This window comes from Telopea speciosissima, chromosome 1, assembly GCF_018873765.1.
Source record: "Telopea speciosissima isolate NSW1024214 ecotype Mountain lineage chromosome 1, Tspe_v1, whole genome shotgun sequence".
Lineage (NCBI taxonomy): Eukaryota > Viridiplantae > Streptophyta > Magnoliopsida > Proteales > Proteaceae > Telopea > Telopea speciosissima.
Window position 1 is genome coordinate 1,540,104 of NC_057916.1, and position 25,304 is coordinate 1,565,407.

Here is a 25,304-nt window from a genome sequence, read left to right on the forward strand (position 1 = left end):
GACTGGGCAGCAGCCGTGGGAGGCTGGGCAACAGTCAAAGGAAGCTGGGCAGCAGCCGTGGGAGGCTGGGCAGCAGCCAAAGGGGGCTGGGCAGCAGCTAGAGGAACCTCCAATGGAGGAATCTCAAAAGGCACATCTTCACTTGTACTCTCCCCCTGAAGAGGTGGTGAAGAATAATAAGAAAGCGTCTCATGAAAAACCACATCCATACTAACCAAGGTACGGCGGGAAGGGGGATGGTAACACTTATAACCTTTCTGGGTCGGAGAATAACCCAAGAAAATACAACGGAGCCCCCTAGGCTCAAGTTTTCCAGGGGAGCTAGTATTCCTAGCATAGCACACACACCCAAAGACTTTGGGAGGCACAATAAAGGAGGAATGGCCCAATAAAATATCAGAGGGAGTACGGGAACCAAGAACCCGAGAAGGTAACCTATTGATAAGATAGGCAGCAGTGAGGACCGCATCCCCCCAATATTGAGAGGGAACATTCCTCGCAAACATCAAAGCCCTGGCCATTTCTAGTAGGTGACGATTTTTTCTTTCTGCCACGCCATTCTGGGCAGGGGTATCAACACAGCTAGTCTGGTGAATAATGCCATGGTCAGCCAAATACTTCTGAAATTGGGACTCAGTATACTCAGTTCCATTATCACTTCTCAATATTTGGAGAGTAGCCAGGAACTGAGTTTGTATCATTTTATGAAAATGTTGAAAACAAGAGAAAACCCGATTTTTAGTGTGCAAATGATAAACCCAAGTGGTTCCTAGAATGGCAATCAATGAAAGACACAAACCAACGATGACCAGAAATAGATGGTTTCCGACAAGGGCCCCAAACATCAGAGTGTACCAAATTAAAACAAGTAGAACTTCTTTTATTTGAAATAGGATAATTTGAACGTGTCTATTTGGCCAGAACACAGGCCTGACAAAAAAAGTCATCCTTAGTACGTAGGTGACCAAACTAGGAAATAAATGAGCTAAAATGCCTAAAGGGGGGTGACCTAACCGAGAGTGCCACTGGTAGAGTTCAGAAGAGACCAAGGAGTTCTGATGCAGCGGAGATGGTAGTGGTGATGGAGAGAAGCGACGTCATCAGCGGTCTGAGCCACCATGCACTTTACCCAATCCAATCGTCTTCCCAGAGTACAGATCCTGAAATACACAATGAGAAGGAAAAAAAGTGACTTTACAGTTAAAATCACGAGTAATACTACTAATGGAAAGGAGGTTAGTAGTAAAATTAAGTATATGCAAAACAGAAGTCAAGGGAAGAGAATAAGTGCATTGTATGATTCCTGTTCCAGATATGGAGAAAAGGGAACCATCAGCCACTTTGACCTTATCTTTCCCAGAAGTGGGAGAATATCTGTGAAACAGACTAGAGGAACCAGTCATATGATCTGTGGCTCCAGAATCTATGATCCAAGGATGGGAAGCCACAGAAGCACAATGACCTCCAAAAGGAATACCTGACCGGGCAAAGTGTGAACACTGAAGGAGCCGAAGAATTGGCGATGAGGCGATGTAGTAGAAGCGTTAGCGTGAGAAGACCTTAGTATACGTAGGAGTGCTTGTATATCATCCTGGGATAGACCAGTTTCAGTAGCAGGGGCTGCAGTAACAGTCGCAGTCTGATGTGCCTTGGCCTTTGTCTTTATCTTTGTCTTGGCAACCCACTTAGCTTCAAAATCTGTCGGTTTCCCATGAAGTTTCCAGCACCTCTCTTTGGTGTGATAGGGTTTGTGACAGTGCTCACAAACAACATTCCCTGTAGTAGAATCACCAAGAGAAGCAGTGCCACTAGGTGCATAAGAGGCTGGGGCAGCAGCCCTGAGAGCTGATCTATCTGTAGTAGGAGGGTGCAACATGGCAGCCCTACAGTTTTCCTCAGAGGACACCAGGGCATAAGATTGTTCAAGTGTGGGAAAAGGTTTATGGCCCAACACTTGAACACGAATCTGATCATATTCCACATTTAAGCCAGCCAAGAAGTCATAGACCCTAATCTTGTCCACATGCTTTTTATAGGAAGCAATGTCATCAACTGTAGTAGGGTGACAATCAGAGAAGTGGTCCAACTGTTGCCACAGGCTGCGGAGAGTAGCATAGTATTTCGAAACAGAAAGGTCTCCCTGAGTAGTGTGAAGTACCTTTTTTCGAAGTTCATAAACTTGGGCATCATTACCAAGCTACCCGTAGGTTTCCTTGCAAGCAGGCCAAATCGGTCGGCGTATTCGAAGAAGAAAATTATCTTGTAGTTCAAGTCATAGAGCCTATGAGGTATGACATGAGAACACCATTATTGGCAAGCCACTTAGTCTGAGCAGGACCTTTATCACTGGGCTTCACACTAGTGCCATCAATATGGTCTGTGAGACCACGGCCAGCAATGGCAAAGGAGGCTGATCTGGACCATAGAAGGTAATTAGAGCCATCCAATTTGATAGGGTTAGGTGAAAAACTGTGATAATCTGTCTTGTTGTTGCTATCATGATCCGAGGTAGCTGTAGAGTTGGTAGAGTCACCCATACTGGCAGCAGAGAATGCCAAAAAATATCTTCAAGTGATATCCCAAATATGAGAACCAGCAGCCAATAAGAACCCTATATCGATATGGTCAGGGTTTTGAAAAAACCCTGAATTTGATGAAATCGATGAAGGATCCAAGGGGCTGAAAAAAACCTGCAGTGAATGGACTTGAACTGAGGATAAGGAGCCCTTAAGAATGGGAGAAAAATCTTCCTGAAATCAGATTCCAAAAAAAACTGCAGTAGCTCTAAATCCGATAGAGGTAGGGTTTTAAAAAACCCTAATTTTGCTAATATCGATCTCAAGGAGGTCCTCTTCAATAAAACTGAACTGTGGGAGCCCAAATTGCTGTCGAGTGGGTCCAAATAGGTGGAGAAGAAGCCTTCAAAAAATCAGATACAGTAGTGAGCTCAAACTCCTAGATCGACAATTGTCAGGGTTTGGAAAAAAACCCTGATTTGGTAAATATCGATCTCAAGGAGGTCTTGAAACTATGATCAGATCTGAGATAGGAACATGAAGCAATAATAAGATATTCCTGCTGCAGTTTCTGGTCTTCAAAAAAAAGGAGATGATGCCTTGTATTAGAAGTAGAAGCAATCCTCAAAGAACTGAAGCTCCAATTTGCGCAAGCTGGAAGTGCTGGTTCCTATCAAGCAGAATTATGTAGAAGCATCCATGAGGTAATGGGGGCAGCAACTGGATCGAAAGATCACCTCATCAGTGCTGCCCTATGTGACAATAGAGAACAAGGGAGAAGAGAAAGGAGAGACCGAGAGAGAAAAAAAAAGAAAAAACTGAAATATCGTGGGAGATGGTCCCTAATTCGAGATTAGCTCTGATACCATGTAGAGATAATTGAATTAGGGTAAGACTCTGTAGATCCTTAGATCACACAGGCCTTGTATTTATATTAAGTAGAATGATAAGGATCCAAGTACAAATAGGAATCAACCTCAGTCCTAATCATATTAGGGATTCCTAGTACAACTAGGAATACCAAACTAGGATTCGGTTGAGGGAGATAAACAATAAAAAAGGAGAAAAATAAAAGAGAAAAATAAAAGGGAATAAAGAGGAAACATCCTAATCTAACTAGGGGTACTTCCCCGATCGGTTAGGAAGCAGTCCTAATAGAATTAGGACTGCTTACCCCAATCGGATAGGGGATAAGTAACCTATTTCAACAATAACTATGAGTGTACTATTTCCATTTTCAATCAACTACGAGTCTACGACTAATATGTACATATACACAACAATTAAACAACATGCCACTGGTCCTTGAAGTTTAGGTGGGGGTGCTTCGAGATATTCACACATCATTAGTATTAACTTTCTTTTTTCGGGTTCAATATGGATATCCACTTCCTTGGACATCTTCTATTTGTGGATGCAGTGATTGGAAAATAGGTTGGCTGACAAGAAACCAAACAATTGGTGCTTAGTCTTCCACTATTTTGGGCTTGAAAATCCACTGTGGTAGCATTTCCTGCATTTCCTTTGACAGGGCATTTCTCAATCAATATGCAATGTTTTGTCCTTCGTTCTGCTTGTGTAGGGTTCGATCTTGTCCCAACCAACTTGTTGCCATACCATATATTCTTTTTACAATAAATCTTATTCATTCATTGTAGAAGAGAAAAAAAACCTTTTTTTTTAAGAAAATAAGTTCATCGGGAATAAAGTAACTAACTAATCAAGATTCAAAAGTAAAATGAAAATATCATTCACTTTTGAAATGAATTGGGTGGTCAGAATTACTCCTTTTTTTCGGGGGGGGAGGGGGAGGGGGAGGGGGGGATAAATGTATGGACTATTTTTAATCTCCCCCCCCCCTTGAAGAGAAACAGATTAAACTGAACCACCACGAAACAATTACTTCCCCACCTGAAGTGAATTGATCATGTTACATCGTTTATCCCAAAAGCTTGAGCTGTTAAGGGTTACAAATTGTATATCAACACATAACAACACCCCCCACACGTCCAAGCCCATACACACATGGCTTTGCATGTGACACCATCATGTGGCACCAAGGGACACAAAGCGTAGAGGCACAACAACACATAACAGACCTGATGCAGAGCTGAAGCATTACATCCGAAAGAAGAAGAAGAAGAAGCTGCTGTCCAAGTAGTTAGAGTAGTAGGGATGCCTATGTGTAGTAGACTCCCATACTTAGCTTTTTTTCCATACTTAGTTTTTATTTTATGTTTTAAATTGAACCGGTTGAACCACTGGTCCAATTTAAGTTATTTTAGACTATTCCTTTAGAATAGAATCTTTGTGTTTAAGTTGTCATGTGACTAATTAAAAAGTCACATGACTTGTTGGTGATGTAATAGAGCTCAGCTCGGGGGGAGAGCCTTTCCTTCTCCTAGGCTGGTTAGGAGTAAGGCCATTGGCCAACTATATAAGATAATAAAATCGTGGAGCACCACACACTCCACTTTTGAAAATTAAATTGCTCTTGCAAGCTGCTGCAACTTCTCTTCTTCTGTGAAGATTGCCTTGTGTTTGATCAAGGCTGGTGGGATTGGTGTTTGATCCAATCGACACCTTACGGTGAAGCCCGGGGGGTTCTCTTCAAGTTCTACTTTCTAGTTTCAGTCCAAAGATTCGATTTTAATTCAAGTTACTCCATCAACAAGCTGTGACCAATTACTTTCTGCCATTACAAGTAAGTCCGAAACATTCCCCATCCCCCAATTCTATTTCTAATCCTCTACAGCCCTAAACCCTAGCATTCCCCCTTTATTTTCTAGTTTTCCCAAAACCCTAAAACCTGCACAGACCAATCCACCCATCAAAACCCTACCAAACCAGGGCCGAATTACCCTTTCTGCCCCTCTTGCACTTGATCTTAACCTCAGCCTCATCCACCCACTCAAAACCCTAGACTCCCCTAGTTTACCCTTTTCCAAAACTCGAAACCCTAACCCTATTTTGCTGTTAAATCAAATCAGCACACTTACCCTCCTTTAAAACATCTCAAGACCTTCACTGTTAGACTCCCCTACACATGCCTAACTTAACCCTAACATCAAACCCTAACCCTACCCTACTTTTACCCAGCTGATTCACCTGTTCATAACAGATCCTGGTTTACTGGCTCCTAGTTGGTCCTCTACCAATCTAGGACTACATTACCTTGCACTTACCAAGCATCGAACACCTGAACTCCTGGCTTTAATATAATGTTACAACCATTTCTCCCAAAAGTTTGAGCTATTAAGTAAGGGCTACAACAATGTATATCAACAAACAGCAACAGACCACATTTATCTAAAAACAGTCAATTAGCTCATGGCTAGCCATGTTGATTGAATAGTGTGATGCTTTGACCAACAGTGACAGTATGTCCCTTTATGTTCGACACGTTTTCTTTAAATATAGAATTTCATTTTTATCAAGAATTCCAAAACTGAAGTTTCCAAAAATACATTAATGCATGAACTAAGGGTCAAATTGATTATAATCATTATGCCAAATAGATGTCAATTTTACATTTTAATTTTTATAATGGTGGGCAATAACAAATAAGGTAGAAATGAATGGGCCAATTGTCATCAAAATGGCTGGTTAGCATGCTGACAGAGCAAGATTCAAAAAGGGTATCCAGTTTTGAATTGAAAAGCCCCCACATCTAACACTACAATAACATGAAAATAAGCTTCACCAGGTGATCGCTACAGATGCTTTGAGCAGAAACAATACAAATGATGTCACTGTGGAGATTTACAAGTAAGAAAACAAGATTTAATTAGCACAGAGGATAAGCTACACTTGAACCAAGCAATACCTCATGCTATCAGTAAAAGTTCTAACATAAAGAACAGAATACAGCTTACTCAACCAAGCTTCATCCCAACTCTATGATGTTGGCCACATAAAGAACAGAATGCAACTTTGCTCAACCAAGTCATAACAACTCAACGACGTTGGCTACATGAATCCTGTTTCTCTATTTAACTCAATTTAAAATCATTTTGTTGTTAAAACCATCCCTATTATTTCTAACCACTGCTCCCCAGGTCATTTTTTGGTCTATTTCTAGCTCCTCTAATATGCAACATGTCAGTCATTACCAATGAATCAAAGGCCTTCATTCTGCATGTCAAACCGCTTCAAGAAACTTCCCTACACTAACCAGTAACCACCTACAGGAGCCACTCCTAAACTACTTCAAACATCCAAGCCACTTTTTCGGTAATTGGAAATTATTCAGAGTAGCTCTAAATAGATATATCTGCCATTGAAATTATGCAGCATCCCATGATAACCGCATTAACAGAAAAAATGAAAAAGAAAAGCTTGTTTGAGAATCATGAATAATAATAACTTAACGTTCCATATATAAAATGATAAAATAATTACGCTTTTTCATATCCATCATGGACCTCAAGATATCTATCCCATATGAAAACATTTAGAGGATACATCAGAGTTTAGAACAGAAATGGTTTTATTGGATCCATGGCTTCAAAAGGCTTCTTAATTTTTTTGATTTTTCTCTCACCAAGCTACTGATATTCTTTTAATATAATGATACAACACAATTAAGAATTCCTGATCTTTAGTATACTTCTACTACATTCATGCTGGCTGTATCTACATCACATTTGGAGTTATCAGAAGGATAATATGTAGCAATGCTCATAAAGCATTGAAGTTTACCACATTCATCAAACATATTCATTACTATTTTTCCTCAATAGTTATTTCCACAGCAGGGAACCCACTCCAATAAAAAATATAATACAAAAAAGAAAGGTTGTGTTCTGAGTTCTGACTATGATCAGACCCTAAACAATGCCAGAAAGGACGACAATATAAATATATCAAGAAACAAACTACCTCACTTGTTGCCACTGCTTTCTCCACTGCTTCATGCAAACCATCTGTGTCCTGACCACATCATTGCAAAGTCAGCAACATTTGGGCTTGGCACAGATCCCTGTCATAAACGAAATAGATCAAAATGCTCCTTAATATTTTAAGGTCACTGTCCCCATAGGATAACGGACAAGTTATTCATGTTTATTGCAGTCAATGAATTATCACATCCACAAACATGGAAAACACAGCCACCACCCGAAACTAGAATTATAAGATCTCAATTGAGTTACAGAGATTGCAGGAAATAGAGAAGTATATTTATGCAAGCAATCATGTAGGAGTTTCTAGGTGGAATCCCAATGGGATCCTACCTCTTTCCTACTAGTTTAACCCATATGTATAGTGCTTTTATTGGTCATGAATTCTTTTTCATGATCACAGATTTTGGATCCTCATATGAGATAAGATCTCATATTAGATCTCATATTAGGATGGAGGAAATTGTTAGAAAAAATAATATTTAATTCCTAATTACTAATTTAGTCTTTCCTGTTTTATAGGACTTGATTTGGGGTTTTAGTCTTTGGCTCGTATTAGGAAAGCCAAAAAGAATAAATTTGGCTATTAGTATAACTCTTAGCTAAGGGGCTCTCTCTCTCTCTCTCTATATATATATATATACCCTAGCAATGAGAGCACTCTATTTGAGTGTGGTGATTAGGGTTTTGTGAAAACCCCATTGATCGTGGAGGAACTTGGATCCAAGGGAATGCAAAGTTGTATATGTGGGAAGAACCTATCGCAAAAGGGCTATGATCGCATGGAGACTTTGCATCTGTGAAGTTTCAGGAACGATCGAAACCCTAGTTTGTGGTTTTATTTTGAATGGTTTCTTCCACTGGTAGGATCGATTCGTATACTTTGCATCTGTGAAGTTTCAGTAACGATCGAAACCCTAGTTTGTAGTTTTATTTTGAATGGTTTCTTCCACCGGTAGGATCGATTTGTATTCGTTTTCGTGGATCCCTTCAATATACGCCAAGCATTTTGATCATTTTGGGCCAATGGACCTTGTTGATGTGTCTCATACATCCCAAAAGCTTCCTTGGCCAGCACAATCTTGATTAACCCATTATGAACTTCAATGCATTATAAAAAAAATCTGGTTTTATGGGTTAAGTGGACATCACTAGCATATCTTAAAAGTTAGAGAACCCTCCCTGAACCAGCATGGTCCTTATGAGATACTATATGATCTCTTAGATAGAATAGGACAACTTTGGTTATTCTCAAGCTAAGGAGACCATATTGATGTGTCTGCCACCATTCTCACTGCATGGTGTATTACATTTTATCAATTTGTAGTGGAAAATAAAATTTTCCCAATAAGTATTTCTTACATGGCACATGACACAAACTCTGCTCTAAGTGATCAAGGTAATTCCACAGTTCCACCTGAGTTTGGCAATGTTCATAATTTCTATTAAAAACTTAAAACATATATTGCTTTGATTCCAAATGAATCAAAATTTAATGAAGTTTGGTTGGAGCTCTGTAATCCATGGAAGTCAAGTATGTATCATGTCGGTTATAGTGGAAGAGGAAGTAGTCAACAAACTTACTTCAATTTTAACAGATTTCCGGAACTGTAAATGAAAATCAGGTGTATATCCCGTTGGCTACATTCAAAGGAGAAGTACTCAAGAAACTTGCTTCAATTTTAACAGATTTTTTGAACCACATTTAATTACTTGAATTTTAGTAGAAGTTATCAAGGTAATTAATTTCACATTTTTCAGCAACGTTTGCCAATTTCTGTGTTGAAATTTTAAAATATAACATTTCAGTAAGTTGGGCAACATTTAACCAAGTTTTTAGTTATTTATCTGTGTCCCGCGAATACCATGGCAATCCCAATTGGAGTTGTGTTAAGCCAGCACCTGAAATCAGTTTCAACACATTTCCGGAACTATGGCAGAGACCCCGTCCACTGCCACCCCCACCCCAAACACAACTCACACATATGAGAGGGAGGGTGTGTGACTAGAAAAGGCATTATAACAAGAAGAAATCTCACTGAAGTCAAAACAAATAGCATTTTTTGTAGGGAAAACAGAAAACTTTGAAGTTAGTGACATATTAAAAAGAAATCAGAACGCAGAAAGGAGGAATATCGTTTAAAACAAGGGGAAAGTACCTCAACAGGCCATCCATCCACTACAAACACATCCAATGAGTAGCCATCAGTTGTCGAGAACACGTGCGCTTCACGGATGTTCAGCCCTATATCAGAAAGCAAAGCGGAGAGCTAGGAGACCATGGCAGAAGGTTAGAAGCTTCATATAGCCACAAAGTAAGCATTAAAACAAAAAGGAAGAGGAGGTACTCTAAAGTATAAAGTTAACACCAATTAGGCTAATGTGACAATTACATGGTTTCAGGCAGATTCAATATATCAAAAATTTAATGGTAAAGAAAATAAGGATCAGAAAATTATTCTAAATAGCTACTTATCGATAATATCAAACTCTTAAAGAGACACTTCACAAGTTCCACACCTCCATTGACCTTGTTGATCATGTGATAACTCACTTCTATATCCTTGGTAAAACGATTACCTTAGTAAATGTGGAAGGAAATTGGATTACCTTAGTAAATATGGAAGGGAATTGTGAGAGGGGGGGGGGGCAGTAATCTGTACTGTAGACAGAAAATAATAGATGAAATAAATATATCAGGGAGCTTGCCTTTAACGGCATGCTTTATAAACAAGAAAAGAAGCATGGGGATATCCAAATACCTGGCTGAGAAGTTTGGGCTTGTCAATGGTAGAAAATATAATTTCATGTATCGGAACTTCCAAAATTTCCTGCCTACACCATCATATTCGCCCAAAGAGAATATTACTACCTCCACATAGGCAAATGCAAGTAACCATTGAATATTAGAAAAGCCAAAGGATTGTATTTGGAAAGCAAAAACATGTATTGTACTTGCCTAAACGTATAAGCAACACAACAATAATATAGACTCCACAAAAACAAAATATCCACTCTACAATTGAAGCATTTGAGAGATCTAAAAGACCCAATTTGTTTTCACTATTTCCTGTATTTACACGAGGTTGTAAATGGGCAGGCTCAACGGGTCCAGCTGAGGCAAATCCCAGCCTATTTATATGCTGGGCATCAACTCAAAGATCAAGCCCGGCTATGACCTAGTGGGGCAAGGATGCAATCCCAGGCTGTGCCTTAGCTGATTTTCATTCAAAACCTCAAAGATGGAGCCTCGCAAGTGCCTTTGGGTTCTCTCATATACAAAGTAACAGATTTTGTTGGCACTCAAAATTTTATGGACAAGTTGCCCATATAACCCTTGGTTTTTGGTACGATTCAGCCAAAACACATTAAACAGTCTGACAAAATCAACAGGTCAATTTTGTTCAGACTTGGGGAGCTGATGGTATTATGAGAAAAGGTTATACATGGTATTAAACCATACAATTTATTTTGGCTTAATAATCTGACAGATGACCAACCACATGGTCTCCAATCAATTGGACAGTAGCCCTGCACTCAGTTTGATTTCTGGATGTACTAAGGAAGAAAGAAATCCACTAGGAAGTGGGCCACAAAATTTGACATGTTGAAAACACACCGGGAGCTCTCTTTATCCCATGGTTGAGTTGACCATATCAGCCCCCACATGGTAGAAAGAGACACCCACAGAGATTGCTCTCTAGGCAGTGCTCTATCTTCCAATGTTTGAATTGACCATATCAGCCCCCAGATATTGCTCTCTAGCAGTGCTCTATCTGTCTTGGATGTGATATCAGTACAGATTCATGGTAGGTAACAGTTCCACCGGTTCAGTCTTCTGGGCCAATCTAGATTGGGACCAATAACCATGGTACCAGCTTTCATCATGTCCATCACCAAAGACATTGTACCCATCTTTACTACATTATGGAAACAAAGAGGAGGGAAGGGAGAAAGATGTAGGACATCTAGCATCTTTTAATTATGTGGCCTACGTAAAACAGTATTTCACAATAAAAAAACACCAGTTGAAAAAAATGAAAAACAAGAAAAAGAAAAAAGATATTCACCAACAAATGCAAGCTATAAAAGGTACCTTCCAGAAGATGTCTCTGTAAGATATCTTCTCTCCATGTCCTCGGCAATCTTTCTAACATCCAAATTTAAGTCGCCAAGCTTTGAGCAAGGTTCAAAGTCAATCTCACAACCCCCATTTCTACTTATATTAATAGTCCAAAGACAAATCAAAAGAAAAAGAAACTTTATTATTAACACCATGAGTAAGGACGGAAATACCAAAACTCTTAACAACTCCATTTGCATGTTCCCTAGGTGGAAGGACTATGAGGGTAAGGAATAGATAAAAATTTAAAAAGTATGATAAAATTAAGATTTCCTAACAATGGGATACCTTTCCTGCGATGACACAACTCCTTCATGTTCAACATTGTAACCCACCCCTGAAGCAGTATGACTCCTCCAACATTGTTGTAGATCATCATTTCCGACCTTGCTAGTTTGTATAGTCTTCAATCATAATAGAAAGACAGTACAATGAGAATCTGAATGGTAATCTTTAACAAAACAGTAGGAAAAAAATTGGCATTCCTGCATCTTTGCTAAGAACATGGCATGAATGACATAAGTAACCGAGATCCTACGACAAATCACTGAACAGAGAACAATAACAATTAAGAACATAAGCAAGTGAATAACTAATGCTACTATGAACTTCTGAACAGCTAGATCAGATAATGTCGTAGAACCAAAAGGAACTGTAAAACTCAACCCACAAATATCATTGAAGGCCAATCCTGAAAGGGGAAAGCAGGTTTAGTTCGAGTACATGCAGTGAAGGTATTATGGATACTTTGGTAAATAAGCATGTATTTGACCTCCCTAGGCATTCTCATGTTAGAATGGGAGTATTTATGTAATATTTCATGAATACTTTCAAGTTAGTAAATATAGGGGAGAGGAATCGATCTCTCCCCAAGTGCTTTTTGCACAAACCTCTCTTTCCTCATCTTCTCTTCTCTTCATCCTGCTTCCCCTCTTCGTATTCTTTGCTATTGTTTTGAACTTGGTATCAATGCTGGTTTGAGAGTCGACCAACAACTTGCCTTTCCGCTATGCCTCCAAAGTTGGAAGTTGGAACCCTAGAATAGTAGAGGGTTCCAAAAGAGGCTGCATTATGTAAGAAGAGTAGATTAAGGTGTCCAGCCATCAACCAGAAGATTAAAAGTTATGAAGTTAAGAAGACAAATTGATGAGTAAGAAAGAAAAACAGGTCTATGTTTGAGTGTCATCTTCTCTCTCATCCGGCATCCATTGAAGTGAGTCCTGGCCCATTTGAATCTCCCTAGGGCCTTCTTTCAAGCTCTCAAAACCTCTGTTGTGAAGACGATACTATATTTGATCATAGTTGTCATGGCGTCACCATATCGACGCCATGGCGTCATATCGCTGGAGAAGTGGGCATATCGACCACCGATATGGATGATGCAAGAATATCGACCGATATGGCCTCTATGTCGTCGCCATGGCGCTGCCATGGACGCCATACCACGACATATGGCCATATCGGGCGACATGGTTGTTTCAAATTATAAAACTTCATTTTTTAACAATAATTTTTTTTAACCATTTTTTATTTTAATGCTTTTTCCTTAACATAAGAAAAAATTAAAAAAACATCAAACAAAAAACACTAATACACTATTGACTAATACACAATCACATATTCACATCAGCAACTTCTTTTTTTTTATTTAGATGGGTTGTTTATTAGCTTTATTCACTCAATATAAATTACGTTCTTGTAATTGTTTTTTTGTTTTGTAACTTTTGTATCACTTTCATATGAATCATATCTCAACTCTCATGATTTTTCAACTTTATTATCAGCAAGACTATTGCTATCAATTATTTGATAATCCATGATTTCATATACACTAATGGATATTACACTTTCATGAATTAAACCATAGTAGATTAGTAGTACACTTTCATGTTAATTTTTAATGTTATAGGGTATATATTATAGCATACTATATGACATTAAAAATAGAGAAAATAAAAAATAAAACATGGTCGATATGATCACCATGGCAACACTATGGCGGGCGACATGTCGATATATCGGCATGACATCCTCCACTGACTTGGATTGCCGTGACGACGTGACAACTATGTATTTGACTGCAACTTGAATTCCTATTGCTTTGTAGTATCGCCAGCTTCTGGTCATGATTTGAGAACTCGGTTTCAGTACTGGTTTCCCAGCCAAAAAACCGAGTTGGACTGAAATCTCGGCGAGTTGGTGCATTTTTTTTTTATTAACTCGGTTGATGGTTTCAGTGGGTTTTTGACCTAGTTTGGTCATGAAACTTGGTATACAGCCTATTTTGGGCCATTTAAACACAATGGAACTATCAGATTGTCCAAAATCAAAGTCCAAATAGGAGTTTGACTTCAGACCCTATTTTGGTAGGCTACGACGTACTAATAGGCCCTATTCTACACAATTTAAATCAAAATATACAATTAATATAAAACAACTTAAAAAATAAGCATTAAAAATGTAAAAGTGTAAAATACATTAATCTTAACATATATCTCTATCATCCCAAGCCATATTGCCAAATCATGTAAGCCTCTGAATCTGCTACATAGGATTCCCATGTCATAGTGTTACTGATGAATAGCACGTAATCTTGGACACAATTCATATAAGTGTTGTCATCAACTATCTTAAGGTACCCTATCCTAGGGTATGGAACAGGCGGTTGTGATGAGATCGATCCACTGCTATGCCACCAGACTATTGAACTACTATCAGAATATATGGCTGGGTTGGGACTGTGAATATGTCGTCCACAAAACCTGACCCAGTGCTCCAACTGTCGAACTCATGTACAGAGTTTATTAACTGCGGCTGCCCACACTGACCAACAACAACAACAACCACCATAACCTTATCCCAAAAAAATGGGGTCAGCTACATAAATCCAAAAAGATCATGACAGTAATATACATAAGAGCAATAGAAGGAAGAAAAGATAATAAGGGATTAAAAATAAATAAATAAAATAAAATAAATTACTAAAGGAAAAAAGCCTAAGCAGTAGTCAAAGCAGCATCCCAGGAACATCCACCTACAAGGGGTCGACTACACGGGTCCTTGTCCTCCAAACAACTCTATCCACGGTCATACTAGGATCGAGCCCTACCATATGCATATCTTTTCTCACCACTTCTCCAATAGTCATTTTAAGGCCTGCCCCTACCTCTTTTAGCTCCTTCAAATTTAGTCTGGTCACTCTTCCTTACTGGTGCATCCATGGGTCTCCTTTGGACATTACCAAACCACCTCAAACGGCTCTCACGATGCTTGTCCTGGATTGGTGCAACTCCCACTTCAGTTCTAATACAAACATTCCTTATCCCATCTCTCCTGGTCTTGCCGCACATCCTCCTCAACATCCTCATCTCCGCTACACTCATCTTATCTATATTACTCTTCTTAACTGCCCAACATTCCGCTCCATATGTCATCACTGATCTTATTACTGTCCTATAAAATTTCCCCTTCAGCTTAATAAGCATGCGTTTGTCACATAAAACTCCAGATGCTCCTCTCCACTTCATCCATCCTACTTTACTTCTGTGGGAAGCATCATCCTCTATATCCATCCTAGTGGCTACCCACACTGACCGTAGCCACTATATTCGGAACCGGTGCTCTCATGGCCATACTCATATAGTCATATTGAGGCTGAGATGCATGCCACAACTGACACTCACCAGTAGTATCTATACTCATGCTTCCGAAACATTCAAGCATGGTCCTCATACTCATGTCCTCATCCTGAGCTTCTGACTGTCTGTGACGCAAGCGTCTATTGTACGTAGTGGGGCACCATGGTCCTGATCCAGATTTGGAATGTGCAAATCTTCTTCAAACCACAAGATTCTTGATGTAGATCAACGTTTCCACGCGTTTGTTAATGTTATGCGGTAATTTTCCATCAAAAATTGAGAAGAAAGATGAAGTTTTAAGTAAAAAATGGCAAACCAGAGAAATACTCACCGAAACCGGAGAAATCTCGACTGTCTTGATCAAGTTTTGTTCATTTTTATATAAGGTTAGGTGATATCTTGGTTGAAACGAGATCTTGATCTCGCCTGAGATCTTGGCCGAGAGACATATTTCTATTTCACTAGGCAGCTCGTCTCGGTAATCCAAAAAACCGAGACATTACCAAGATTTCGGTGAGATCTCGGTGAGTTCTTGTACCATGCTTCTGGTTTGCTTGCAGTTTTCTCACTTTGAATGCTATATTTGAGTTAATCAGTGTTATTTATTGGTGAGTTGTGCTATTTAAAGCTTGTGGATTGTAATGGAATGGATTCCTTCATTAGCATGCTCATTTGATTGACTTTTGTTCAAGTTTTGTGACTCTTTTGTGGGCTGGAAATATTTTTTGGTGTTAGGAAGGAACTTCTAGGTAGAGTGTGTTCTCTTCATCTGGTTTGTGCCAACTGGCTTCTCGTGTGTGTCCCCATGTAATGTCAGTGGTCAGTGGCCCCATAGAAGCCACGACTGGTGGTTCAAGTAGTGTTAACCCCAGGACTATTACTTTGGAGAGTCCAAATAACCAGATATCCATTGTTAAGTTGGACATCACCAACTATCTGGACTGAGCACACTCTATTAAACTATCCCTATGAAGTCAAGGGAAGTTGAGTTACATCACTGATAATATTCTAGCATATAAAAAATGGGAGACGGAGAACTCAACTGTTTTGGGAGGCAGACAGAGGCCCAACTGACAGGGCGAAGGAATCTGGAGCAATCAGATCCTTTCCAAAGAAAGGAGCACATAAGAGCTTCTAGCTTCGGAATAACAGCCTGGAGTAACCCAAAAATGCCAGACCAATAGATATAAGTGGACTGAAGGACAGATCTGATCAATTATATGGAGAGGAATCGATCTATCCCCAAGTGATTCTTGCACAAACCTCACTTTCCCTCTTCTTCTCTTCATCCTCCTTCCCTCTTCTTATTCTCTGTTATTGTTTTGAACTGGTTTGACCTTCTCTTTTATCATTCAATGCGCTAATCAGATCATTTACCCATTTTGACAATTTAATATCTTTTACTAACTGAGAGAAATGAATCAATGCCAAGTAACCCTTATTACATAAATGAAAATTAGAGAGGAGATACTTGGAGTAGGGGAGGTTATGAAACCCAAACGACATGGTTGTCATGGCCTCTACGCTACCCAAGGCGTTGGGGGGGGCCTCAATGCAAGGCGACACCAACAAGGTGCCCGCCTAGGCGTCCAAGGAGCTTGGTCTCCTAGGCAATGCCTAGACAACTATGCCGAACCAAACATAGGGAAAAGAATACCTAGGTTCGTCAGATGGTTTGCATGTGAATTAACATAGGCAAAAGAATACCCAGTTGGACAGTGAACTCCAAAATTTGAGTCATATAATGCCAGAATCCAGATGACCTATTGTGGTCTTGAAGAAAAGTGATAATGCACTCAGAACCACCTTTGAGGTGTTGCTATTGAATCCTGTAATGAACGGTTCAGTATGAGGCCCCTCTTGCTGAAAGTGCTTCAGCCATTTTTGCAACTTGCACTACAAGATGAATAGAGGGCCCATTACAAACTATCCAGTATTTCTGAAAGTAATCCCCGAATCTACAAGACTGGAAATCTGGCTTCTCAAATATTTGACAGAGGCGAGGACCACTGGACATACTGTCTTGATAGAGCTTAGGAAATCTTGGTGCTAAATGATCTTACAAGGTGAGGACCTTGTAATGTCAAATTCATGGTAGGGAACTAGGATTCCCTAGTTTGGTTACAAACTTCGCTCAAGGTTGAGCAAACACCACTATCGAGATTGTTATTGTAGTCAACCCGCAAATACCACACAATATAAATGAGGAAAGATCAAAAGTGGGACTGTGGTAGGTTGGTAGATGGTGATAGGGAGGCTTGAAATAAAGAAAGAAGTGGAGGTTGGGAAGGAAATTGCATTGTTGGTGAGTTGAATAAGGCTGATAATTCTCAGACCTTTGAGGCTTACAGGCAGAACAAGAAAATATACTCAGTTGCTGCCACATTGTGGATGCACACTGCGCATAATGAAAAACCTTCCTGTGAGAAATAAAAGGGGGTTGGCAGGTTGGTGAGGAATATGCCAAATTTGTAACCAAGACAGCACTTGATTTGAAGATTATTGTAAAGGTTAGAAAGGAATACAGCAAGATCTTCAACTTGATAGAGAAGAACTCTCACATCCAACACCAGCCATAGAGGAAGAAACCCCCATACATGTGTGGTCTTTGGGTTGGTCATTTAGTTACTTGAAAAGTTCGTATGTTTCCAAATGAACCATAGAATTGCACATGGAATAATGCAGCATAGATATTTTCTCTATCACCGGAGGGAACTCTAGGCCAAGTAGAGAAGACTAGAGAGGTCGGACCCATGGTATGGCAAAGAGGGATACCACCAAATGATCTTGAGAAAGTTGAATCTAAATTACCTGGCTACAAGTATACGATTCAAATATGGAATTTCAAACCCAGAAAAGAATGTTAAGACAAGGATACAGCTTCTATCAAAGCGACAAATGTATAAAGAAATGCAACTGTCTCCGGCAATTGCAGACAGTATACCTATCTACAATTTTGATACCTCAATGAATTAGGTGATCCATAAGGATTCTATCCAAGAAGTTCCCATAAAATTCCACATAACACACCTGTAAAAGTGAAATTCAAGTACCTCCCACCACTGACATCCCATGGAGTGTCATGGAAAGACCAGACCAAAAAGGCACCTTTAGAATATAAATACCACAATCGACAGCCCGACACCTCATGCCAGTCCCATCAGGTAATTGTAAGTTCAAGAACTAAAAGGGGGTATGACCATATGAGCTATACGGATGTGCATTCCCATGGAAAGTATATGCAAAGAATGTACAGATATTGAAAGGGAGACTTTAGCTCTAACTGGAAGTCCATTATTTGAAGGGGAACTGGTTATTATACTACTTTCAGTAGGCCCCTTGACCCCCACCTGGGAGGGGTGAAGGTGTTTTTTCATTCAAATAGTCAACCAAAATAGAGTCAAAAATTTTCCTAACCTTGATAACTTCTTTTGAACTTAAGAGTTAAGACACCTTCCACCAAAATGGAACTTTGATAATAGATGAAAAGCTTCTTTCTTTCCCCTCAAATCACTTTAGCTTCTTTCCACTGCAAATGCACTAACAAACTAAGGTAGGGTATCTTATCCATCAAAAAATATTAAAAAAAAATAGGTTATCTTCCATTACAAGAAGCTGCTTTTTCACCAAAAGACATGTAGACATGCCAAAAACACAATTATGTTGGTCATAGGTCACACAACCCCAAAAACACATAATTATATACAACCATATTCTGACTCATGGCTGAATGAACACCTTCAATTAATCCAAGCGAATATATAAATTTATCCAACTCATTATCTGACTATGTCAAATTCCTTTTGAAACAAAGGGACATGTTTTTTTTTTTCTGGGATGCCAAGGGGACCATATAAAGTTTGCTAGACCTAAATTCAGAAATGAAGATTAGACATCTCTTGTTGTCCAACAATGGCCTCAAACCCTATATTTGACCTGTGAATTATCTACTGCTACATAGAAAACTGAACTATTCTATAAATACCAATTCAAGTAGTTTTAGCTAGTCAAGTATGTGAACAAGGTATAGACACAGCAAACCCATGCAACTGAGCTGAACAATGACATATACAAGGGAGCACATTTTATTATATAAAACTATAAAGTACAAACTAAAGAAAATTTTATAGTATTTATATCAGAAAACATGAAAAATTCTATAAGATATATTGTACATGAAAAACAGAAGTGTTGTCTAAACAAGTGTCCTGCTAAAAAATTTCCTGCATGAGACAGCATGATTCAAGTGCTCACTTGCTGAATGCTTGGTCACGGGTTCAAGTTCTGGAAACAGGGGTAAGGCTGCGTACATTTGACCCTCCCCAGACCCTGCTAAAACACGGGAGCCTTGTGCACTGGGTAGGGCCTTTTAGACAGCTTGATTCAAGTTTAACAATTTTATGCAAAGTGGCAACTTTCTGGACTGGAAGGACTGAATTTCAAGGTAATTTCTATTTAAATGAACTAGGTGGTAGCACTAGACCTTATCCTTTATTTAACCAATCTTGAAATAAATATGAAATTCTCAAACCCCCAACATGAGAACCTTTGGCTGGAACCAGGAGGAGGACCAAAAATAACATGCGAACTTCAATAAAATGAGGAACCTTTTCATTGTTGACGCACTGGAATAGACTTCTCATCATTGTCACTATATATTATATAAATTCAGCACTGTTAATGCTAAGTCCATGGCTGAATCAACTAGTGCAATATACATAGGAAACCTAACCATACATAAGGATTTGAAAGAGGCTAGGTCATAAGAAGCTAACACGAATTTCCTTATATCACTTGGTAGCACTTTCGTGCAATATCTGCATAAAGTGATAGAGGAAAACTAGAAAGTAGAGGGTCGTCATTGATTACCTCATACCCAAAAGTTTAAAATTCCCTTCTGAGGCATCAGTTCACAATTACTGGTCAGTTAGGAAGGTCTAAGCCTAAGAGACCAAAAGGTCAAAATACTAAGTGGCCACCCACTACATATATCAGATAGGATGGCTGAAAGGTTCTCCAGAGTTTCTAGTTTCTACCAAAATCAAACGTATATAGCAATCAAATATCAGTGCTGTGTTTCATTTTCATTTTTTTTTACCCATGTCTCCGTGTGCATGAGTGAAAATTATAGGTAAATTCACAATCTGAGGACTATCACAGAATGCATGTGGTGCAATAATATGCTCATGTGTTATTGTCATACTCTGAATTCAGCAGAAACAAAGGCATCAAAGCTATTCACAAGATCTTTCGACATTTAACTGAAACCATATTTCTCTTTGTTCTCCTTTTTCATACGTTCATGGTGATTTTTCCACATGAGGAGGTCAATCATAGATAGCTAAATTAACTTTCCACAAATTTATTCTTAATGATGAATATATACAGGGATTTCTCCACAATCCATGTGGCTCATTTAGTTACAAGGAATCTTTAGTATCAATAACTCAGATACTACAGCAAGAAAAATCAAAATCTGAAAGTTCAACAGGGGCTTGCCCTTGGAAATTGTACATTTATCTGATTGTATCTGAGAGTCAAAACAGCCATTAACATTATTGCATCACATTCTTTGACAGATTAATCAATGGAAGATGTCCTTCTCCAAGAACTCATCAAAGATCTTATATTTTTAATAACAAAAGTGTTTGCTTATCCTCCATAACACTCAAGTTACCTTCGCCAATTTGAGGCAATGAAAATAAAAAATCATTAAACATATCCTCCGGGTCTCAAGAGACAGGAGACAAATGGGCAGGATCCCTCAAAATATTCAAATCGGGATAAGATCCATAAGAATTCAAAACACCACCTATTTGAACTAATGAGAATTAATACCTCCAAGTAACGAACTTCGAACACTGGTCGCTTGTCTGGATCCTTTGCTCGAGCAAGAAGCTTTTGATGTAACAATACATCTTCCACTCTATCCATGTCCACATCTAGTACATATCTGAAACAAAGAAGTTTGTTACGCCACATTATTGAAGGTCCGGGCTGTAAGCAACGTCATAGAACTAGACGGAGAAACGAAGCGCCTATATTCGCTAACTAATATACATAATCCACCACTAAGCCTATCAAATCAAGAAAGGGGCATTCGAGGCTACAATTCTACCCTTCTCTCATCAGACAAATAGTTTTTTTACATTCTATGCAACGCCATTCACATTCTATACAACTCTCAAACATATTGACAGCCATTTCTGTGTCGAATCCATGTAGAAATACAAGTAACGAAGAGTTATAATCTGTAGCGATTACATACATATAGTCAAAAACAGTAAACCACAATTATTGAATTGACAGAGAGATCACCTAAAGTCAAAACAATCAACAAAATCGAACTGAACTCCAGGAGTGGAATAAGATCAGGAACAATGAAACTACCTAGCAGGCAAGCGAATGAAGTGAGCATCCAACTGCCCTCGAAATTTCGGATTGCACACAGCTTCCTCATTCCCAGTCTCTATCAATCGATTATAAACATCGTTTCTTATATCATAACCACTGAAACCGACGAAACTTCTCGGCGGCGACGAGCTCTCGCCAACACCTTCAAACAACTCCATGTTTCTCCTTTATTCTTTCCTGTCTGTACGTTTTAGTTGAGATCAAACTGACACCATCTCAACTCTGATCACCAAAACCAGAATCACATGACGACCAAATATAGGAAGAAGAAAACAAGAAAGCAGGAAACTCAGAGAGGAAGAGAAAGAATGAAAGATAAAACGAGGGATCAAGGTCGGTCAGCGACACCAAAAGAATCTTTGACTCCATTGGGGGGAATCTGTACGAACTCTAGGAGAAGCTAGAGATTTCGACGAAGACAGGAGGGTATATCCGTCTTCCACTACTGTAGCAGAAAGCACGATAAGAAGAAAGAAAACTTAATCCGCGAGGAAAATATAGAATGTTTAAGAAGAAAGACAGTCAGCTTTGAGCGATGGGGAGAGAGAGAGACACAGCACGCTCAGGATCCCTTATTTTTCTGTTTCTTTCCCTCTAATCTATTTTTAATCTTTTCTTGCTAAGAACTTGTCGGACAATAAAGTGGAATGGATAGGATTCGGAAGGTTGGATGAAAAGCGAGGGACACTTTTCCAAATATACCCCTGGTTTTTATCTTTCTGACATCCTAGAGATTGATCTTATGACTTCAAAAAAATCATGGTTTTAGTGCACGGTATCCAACGGGTATCGGTGACACGCAACATCGATATGGTATCGGTTTGGATCGGTTGTATCGATAAAATTACTTCTGAATTTTCTTAAAAAATGAGTTTTTTGACTATTTTACCTCTTGTCCGTACCATGCTATCGATACGGTATCAGTATCAATATTGGTGACTAGTAAAATCGATACATATCGCCTGATACATGCGATACGATACCGTTACTTAAAACCATGAAAAAATTATATATTCACCTTTGTTATTTATGGGTAAATGACACTTTGGATACCCAACGTTTGGTGGAACTCCATCTGAGTATCCAACGTATATAAAATTATGTTTGAGGTATCTATTTTGATATTTCCATTTATACCCTTTTAGTTTCCACAGGCTACAATCATTGTTCATTCCATGGTGGGCTCAGATCATCTTCCTATCATTCTGAACACGGAAGGAGGGAAAGCTACGGGTAAGAAACCATTCAGATTTGAATCCATTTGGCTTACCTATTCCGATTGTAAAGAGATTGTCAAGAAGGCTTGGACCACTCCCCAATTGAATAGTGTCTCTACCGCCTTTCAACTGAGGACTCATAACTGCAAGTTTGTTTTTCCTAAGTGTAACAGAGACAACTTTGGAAATGTTCATAAGAAAATCACTAAGTTTTACAAGGACTTAGAATCTCTTTAGGCTAACCCTTCGGTTGATTCCAAGACTCGAGAGGAGGAAATTGAAAATTTGTTGGAGCTAGAATTACAGAGGAAAGAGATGTTGTGGCATCAAAAGTCTCAAGTTTCATGGTTTAAATATGGAGACCGAAATACCAAGTTCTTCCATGCCTCCTCTATGCAGCGTAGACACCGAAACAAGATCCTCAAAGTGCGCCTTTCCTCTGGTCTGTGGTCTCAATCAATCTGAAGGCGAGATTTATAAAAAAATTCTAACCCGCTATACTTCCATTTTTTGCTCAAAGGGCCTGGACAGCTCAGCTCTGGACATCCTTCTTCAAGCAACCAATTTGACAGTGAATGCGGATATGAATGCTCTTATATGTGAAACCCCGATGAGGAATCTGCCCTTGATGCCATGTCTCCCCTTAAGTCTCTAGGTTCAGATGGCTTACCACTTATGTTCTTTCAACAATTTTAGGATATTGTTCGGTATGATGTGTGTGGTTTTGTCCTAGAATATTTTTCAAACATGTATCCTTCCTCCAGAAGCTAATATGACTAGGCTATGCCTCATACCGAAGGTGGATCAACCAAAGAAAGTTGACCAGTTTAGGCCGATAAGCTTATGCAATGTCATAGTCAAGGTTGTAACTAAAATCTTTGCAAGTCGTTTGAAATGCTGCCTCAATGACATTATCTCCCCAACTCAATCGGCCTTCATTTCGGATTGATCGATTTTGGACAATATCCTTCTTGCTCATAAAGTGTTTCACTACATCAAGCATAGATCTAAGGGGAAGAAGAAAGTGATGGCTTTAAAATTGGACATGGCCAAGGCGTACGATCGAATGGGTGGCCCTTTATTGAGAGAGTGCTACTTCGGCTAGGCTTTTACAGTAAATGGGTCTCGATGGTGATGACTTGCATTACCTCAGTTTCTTATGAAATGCTTGCTAATGGGGCGATTAGAGGGGCTATTACTCCTACAAGGGGGATTTGCCAAGGTGATCGGCTATCCCCTGCAATCTTTGTTCTCTGTTCCCAAGCATTGAGCTCTCTTCTTTCACAAGCAGAATCCCAAGGGATCATTCATGGCATTAGGGGTTCGTAGTAGGACCCTGGCCAACCAAAGACCCCCCAAGAGGTTTAAGAAACTAAGCCCCTCTCCCCAATCCCCCCCCCCCCCCACCCACCAAAAAAAAAAAAACTAAAATTTCCCATTGATTACTTTATAGAGAAGTGTTCTCTATCTGGAGTGCGGCTCCTACACTTGCACATGACCGCCAATAAGATGCACGCAAAAGCATCAATAGGGGTCATTTTGCATTTCATGGAGGGTAGGGCATTCATTTCGCCCATATGTTTAGGCAGAGAAGGAATACACCCAAAAATAAAAAAAATAAAAAAATTCTCTTTGTATCTTATCCATTAAAATTGGAATAATCTTGCTGATCTGACAATAGCCTATGACATATCAATAACAAAAAAAATATAAAAAAAAACCACAAATATCCGACCAAAACTTCCTTAACGACTAATGGACACCACTACTGTGATATTTTAGAGCATGAATTACAGATTTATAACCTGATAATAACCGATCAAATCACGATCCGATACCATCACCAATTTGATCAGCCATGATGGAACTGGTCAGGTATCAATAGTATATAGTGACAAGACCGATATGTATCGGCCAATATGGTAGATGATAATCTGTTATCTTAGTAGTTAGAGCACATTAGTTCTCAAACGAAAGTTATTGTTACCCAAATATGATCCACTACCAAATGGAGATGAGCCGATCGCACGAAATGATCTTTTTGGATTGCGTTGGTAGTTGAGTAGTTGTTTCTCACGCAAAGGAAAAAAGTCTTAAAGTTCTGGATTTTCACGACAGCTTGCTATTTTTCAGCTACTTTTTAGGTTGGATTTTGTTTAGGCGTCGAACTGTCATCTCAGTTGCGGTCGCTCGTAAGTTTAGCTATAAATGGAAAACGCGTTTTCCGTATGTATATGGTATTAATGAGTGTGGCCCCACTTATTTAATCTGAACCGGGGCTCTATTGTGTGGGCCCCACCCACGGAGCGAATCTTTACGACCTTTTTTCCCATGTTTGCTGATAAATGATAAGACATATGTACATATTGCGTATTTAGATCGTCTACGGCCTACCTGCTTGTAGCGGTCAGAGCAGCGCATTGATGAGGCGAGATGCAATGATCGTCCTACCCCTGCCTGAGCACATTACCTGAACGGGGTAAGATAATCATTAC

The 25,304-nt window shown here is 39.2% G+C and overlaps 1 protein-coding gene across 1 annotated transcript in view; it reads right to left on the bottom strand.

Moving 5' to 3' along the window:
• The window catches only part of LOC122668186 (serine/threonine-protein kinase STY46-like), a 46,144-nt gene extending 24,057 nt beyond the window's left edge, over positions 1 to 22,087 (bottom strand). The window contains exons 1-7 of the mRNA XM_043864781.1: positions 21,569 to 22,087; positions 21,017 to 21,131; positions 11,829 to 11,944; positions 11,514 to 11,633; positions 10,180 to 10,252; positions 9,577 to 9,687; positions 7,398 to 7,448 (exon numbers count right to left, since the gene is read on the bottom strand). Coding sequence (XP_043720716.1) covers positions 7,398 to 7,448; positions 9,577 to 9,687; positions 10,180 to 10,252; positions 11,514 to 11,633; positions 11,829 to 11,944; positions 21,017 to 21,131; positions 21,569 to 21,750 — 768 coding nt within the window. The 5' untranslated portion in view covers positions 21,751 to 22,087. The remainder of the gene's footprint in view (positions 1 to 7,397; positions 7,449 to 9,576; positions 9,688 to 10,179; positions 10,253 to 11,513; positions 11,634 to 11,828; positions 11,945 to 21,016; positions 21,132 to 21,568) is intronic.
• Between the last annotated feature and the right edge of the window lie 3,217 nt (positions 22,088 to 25,304).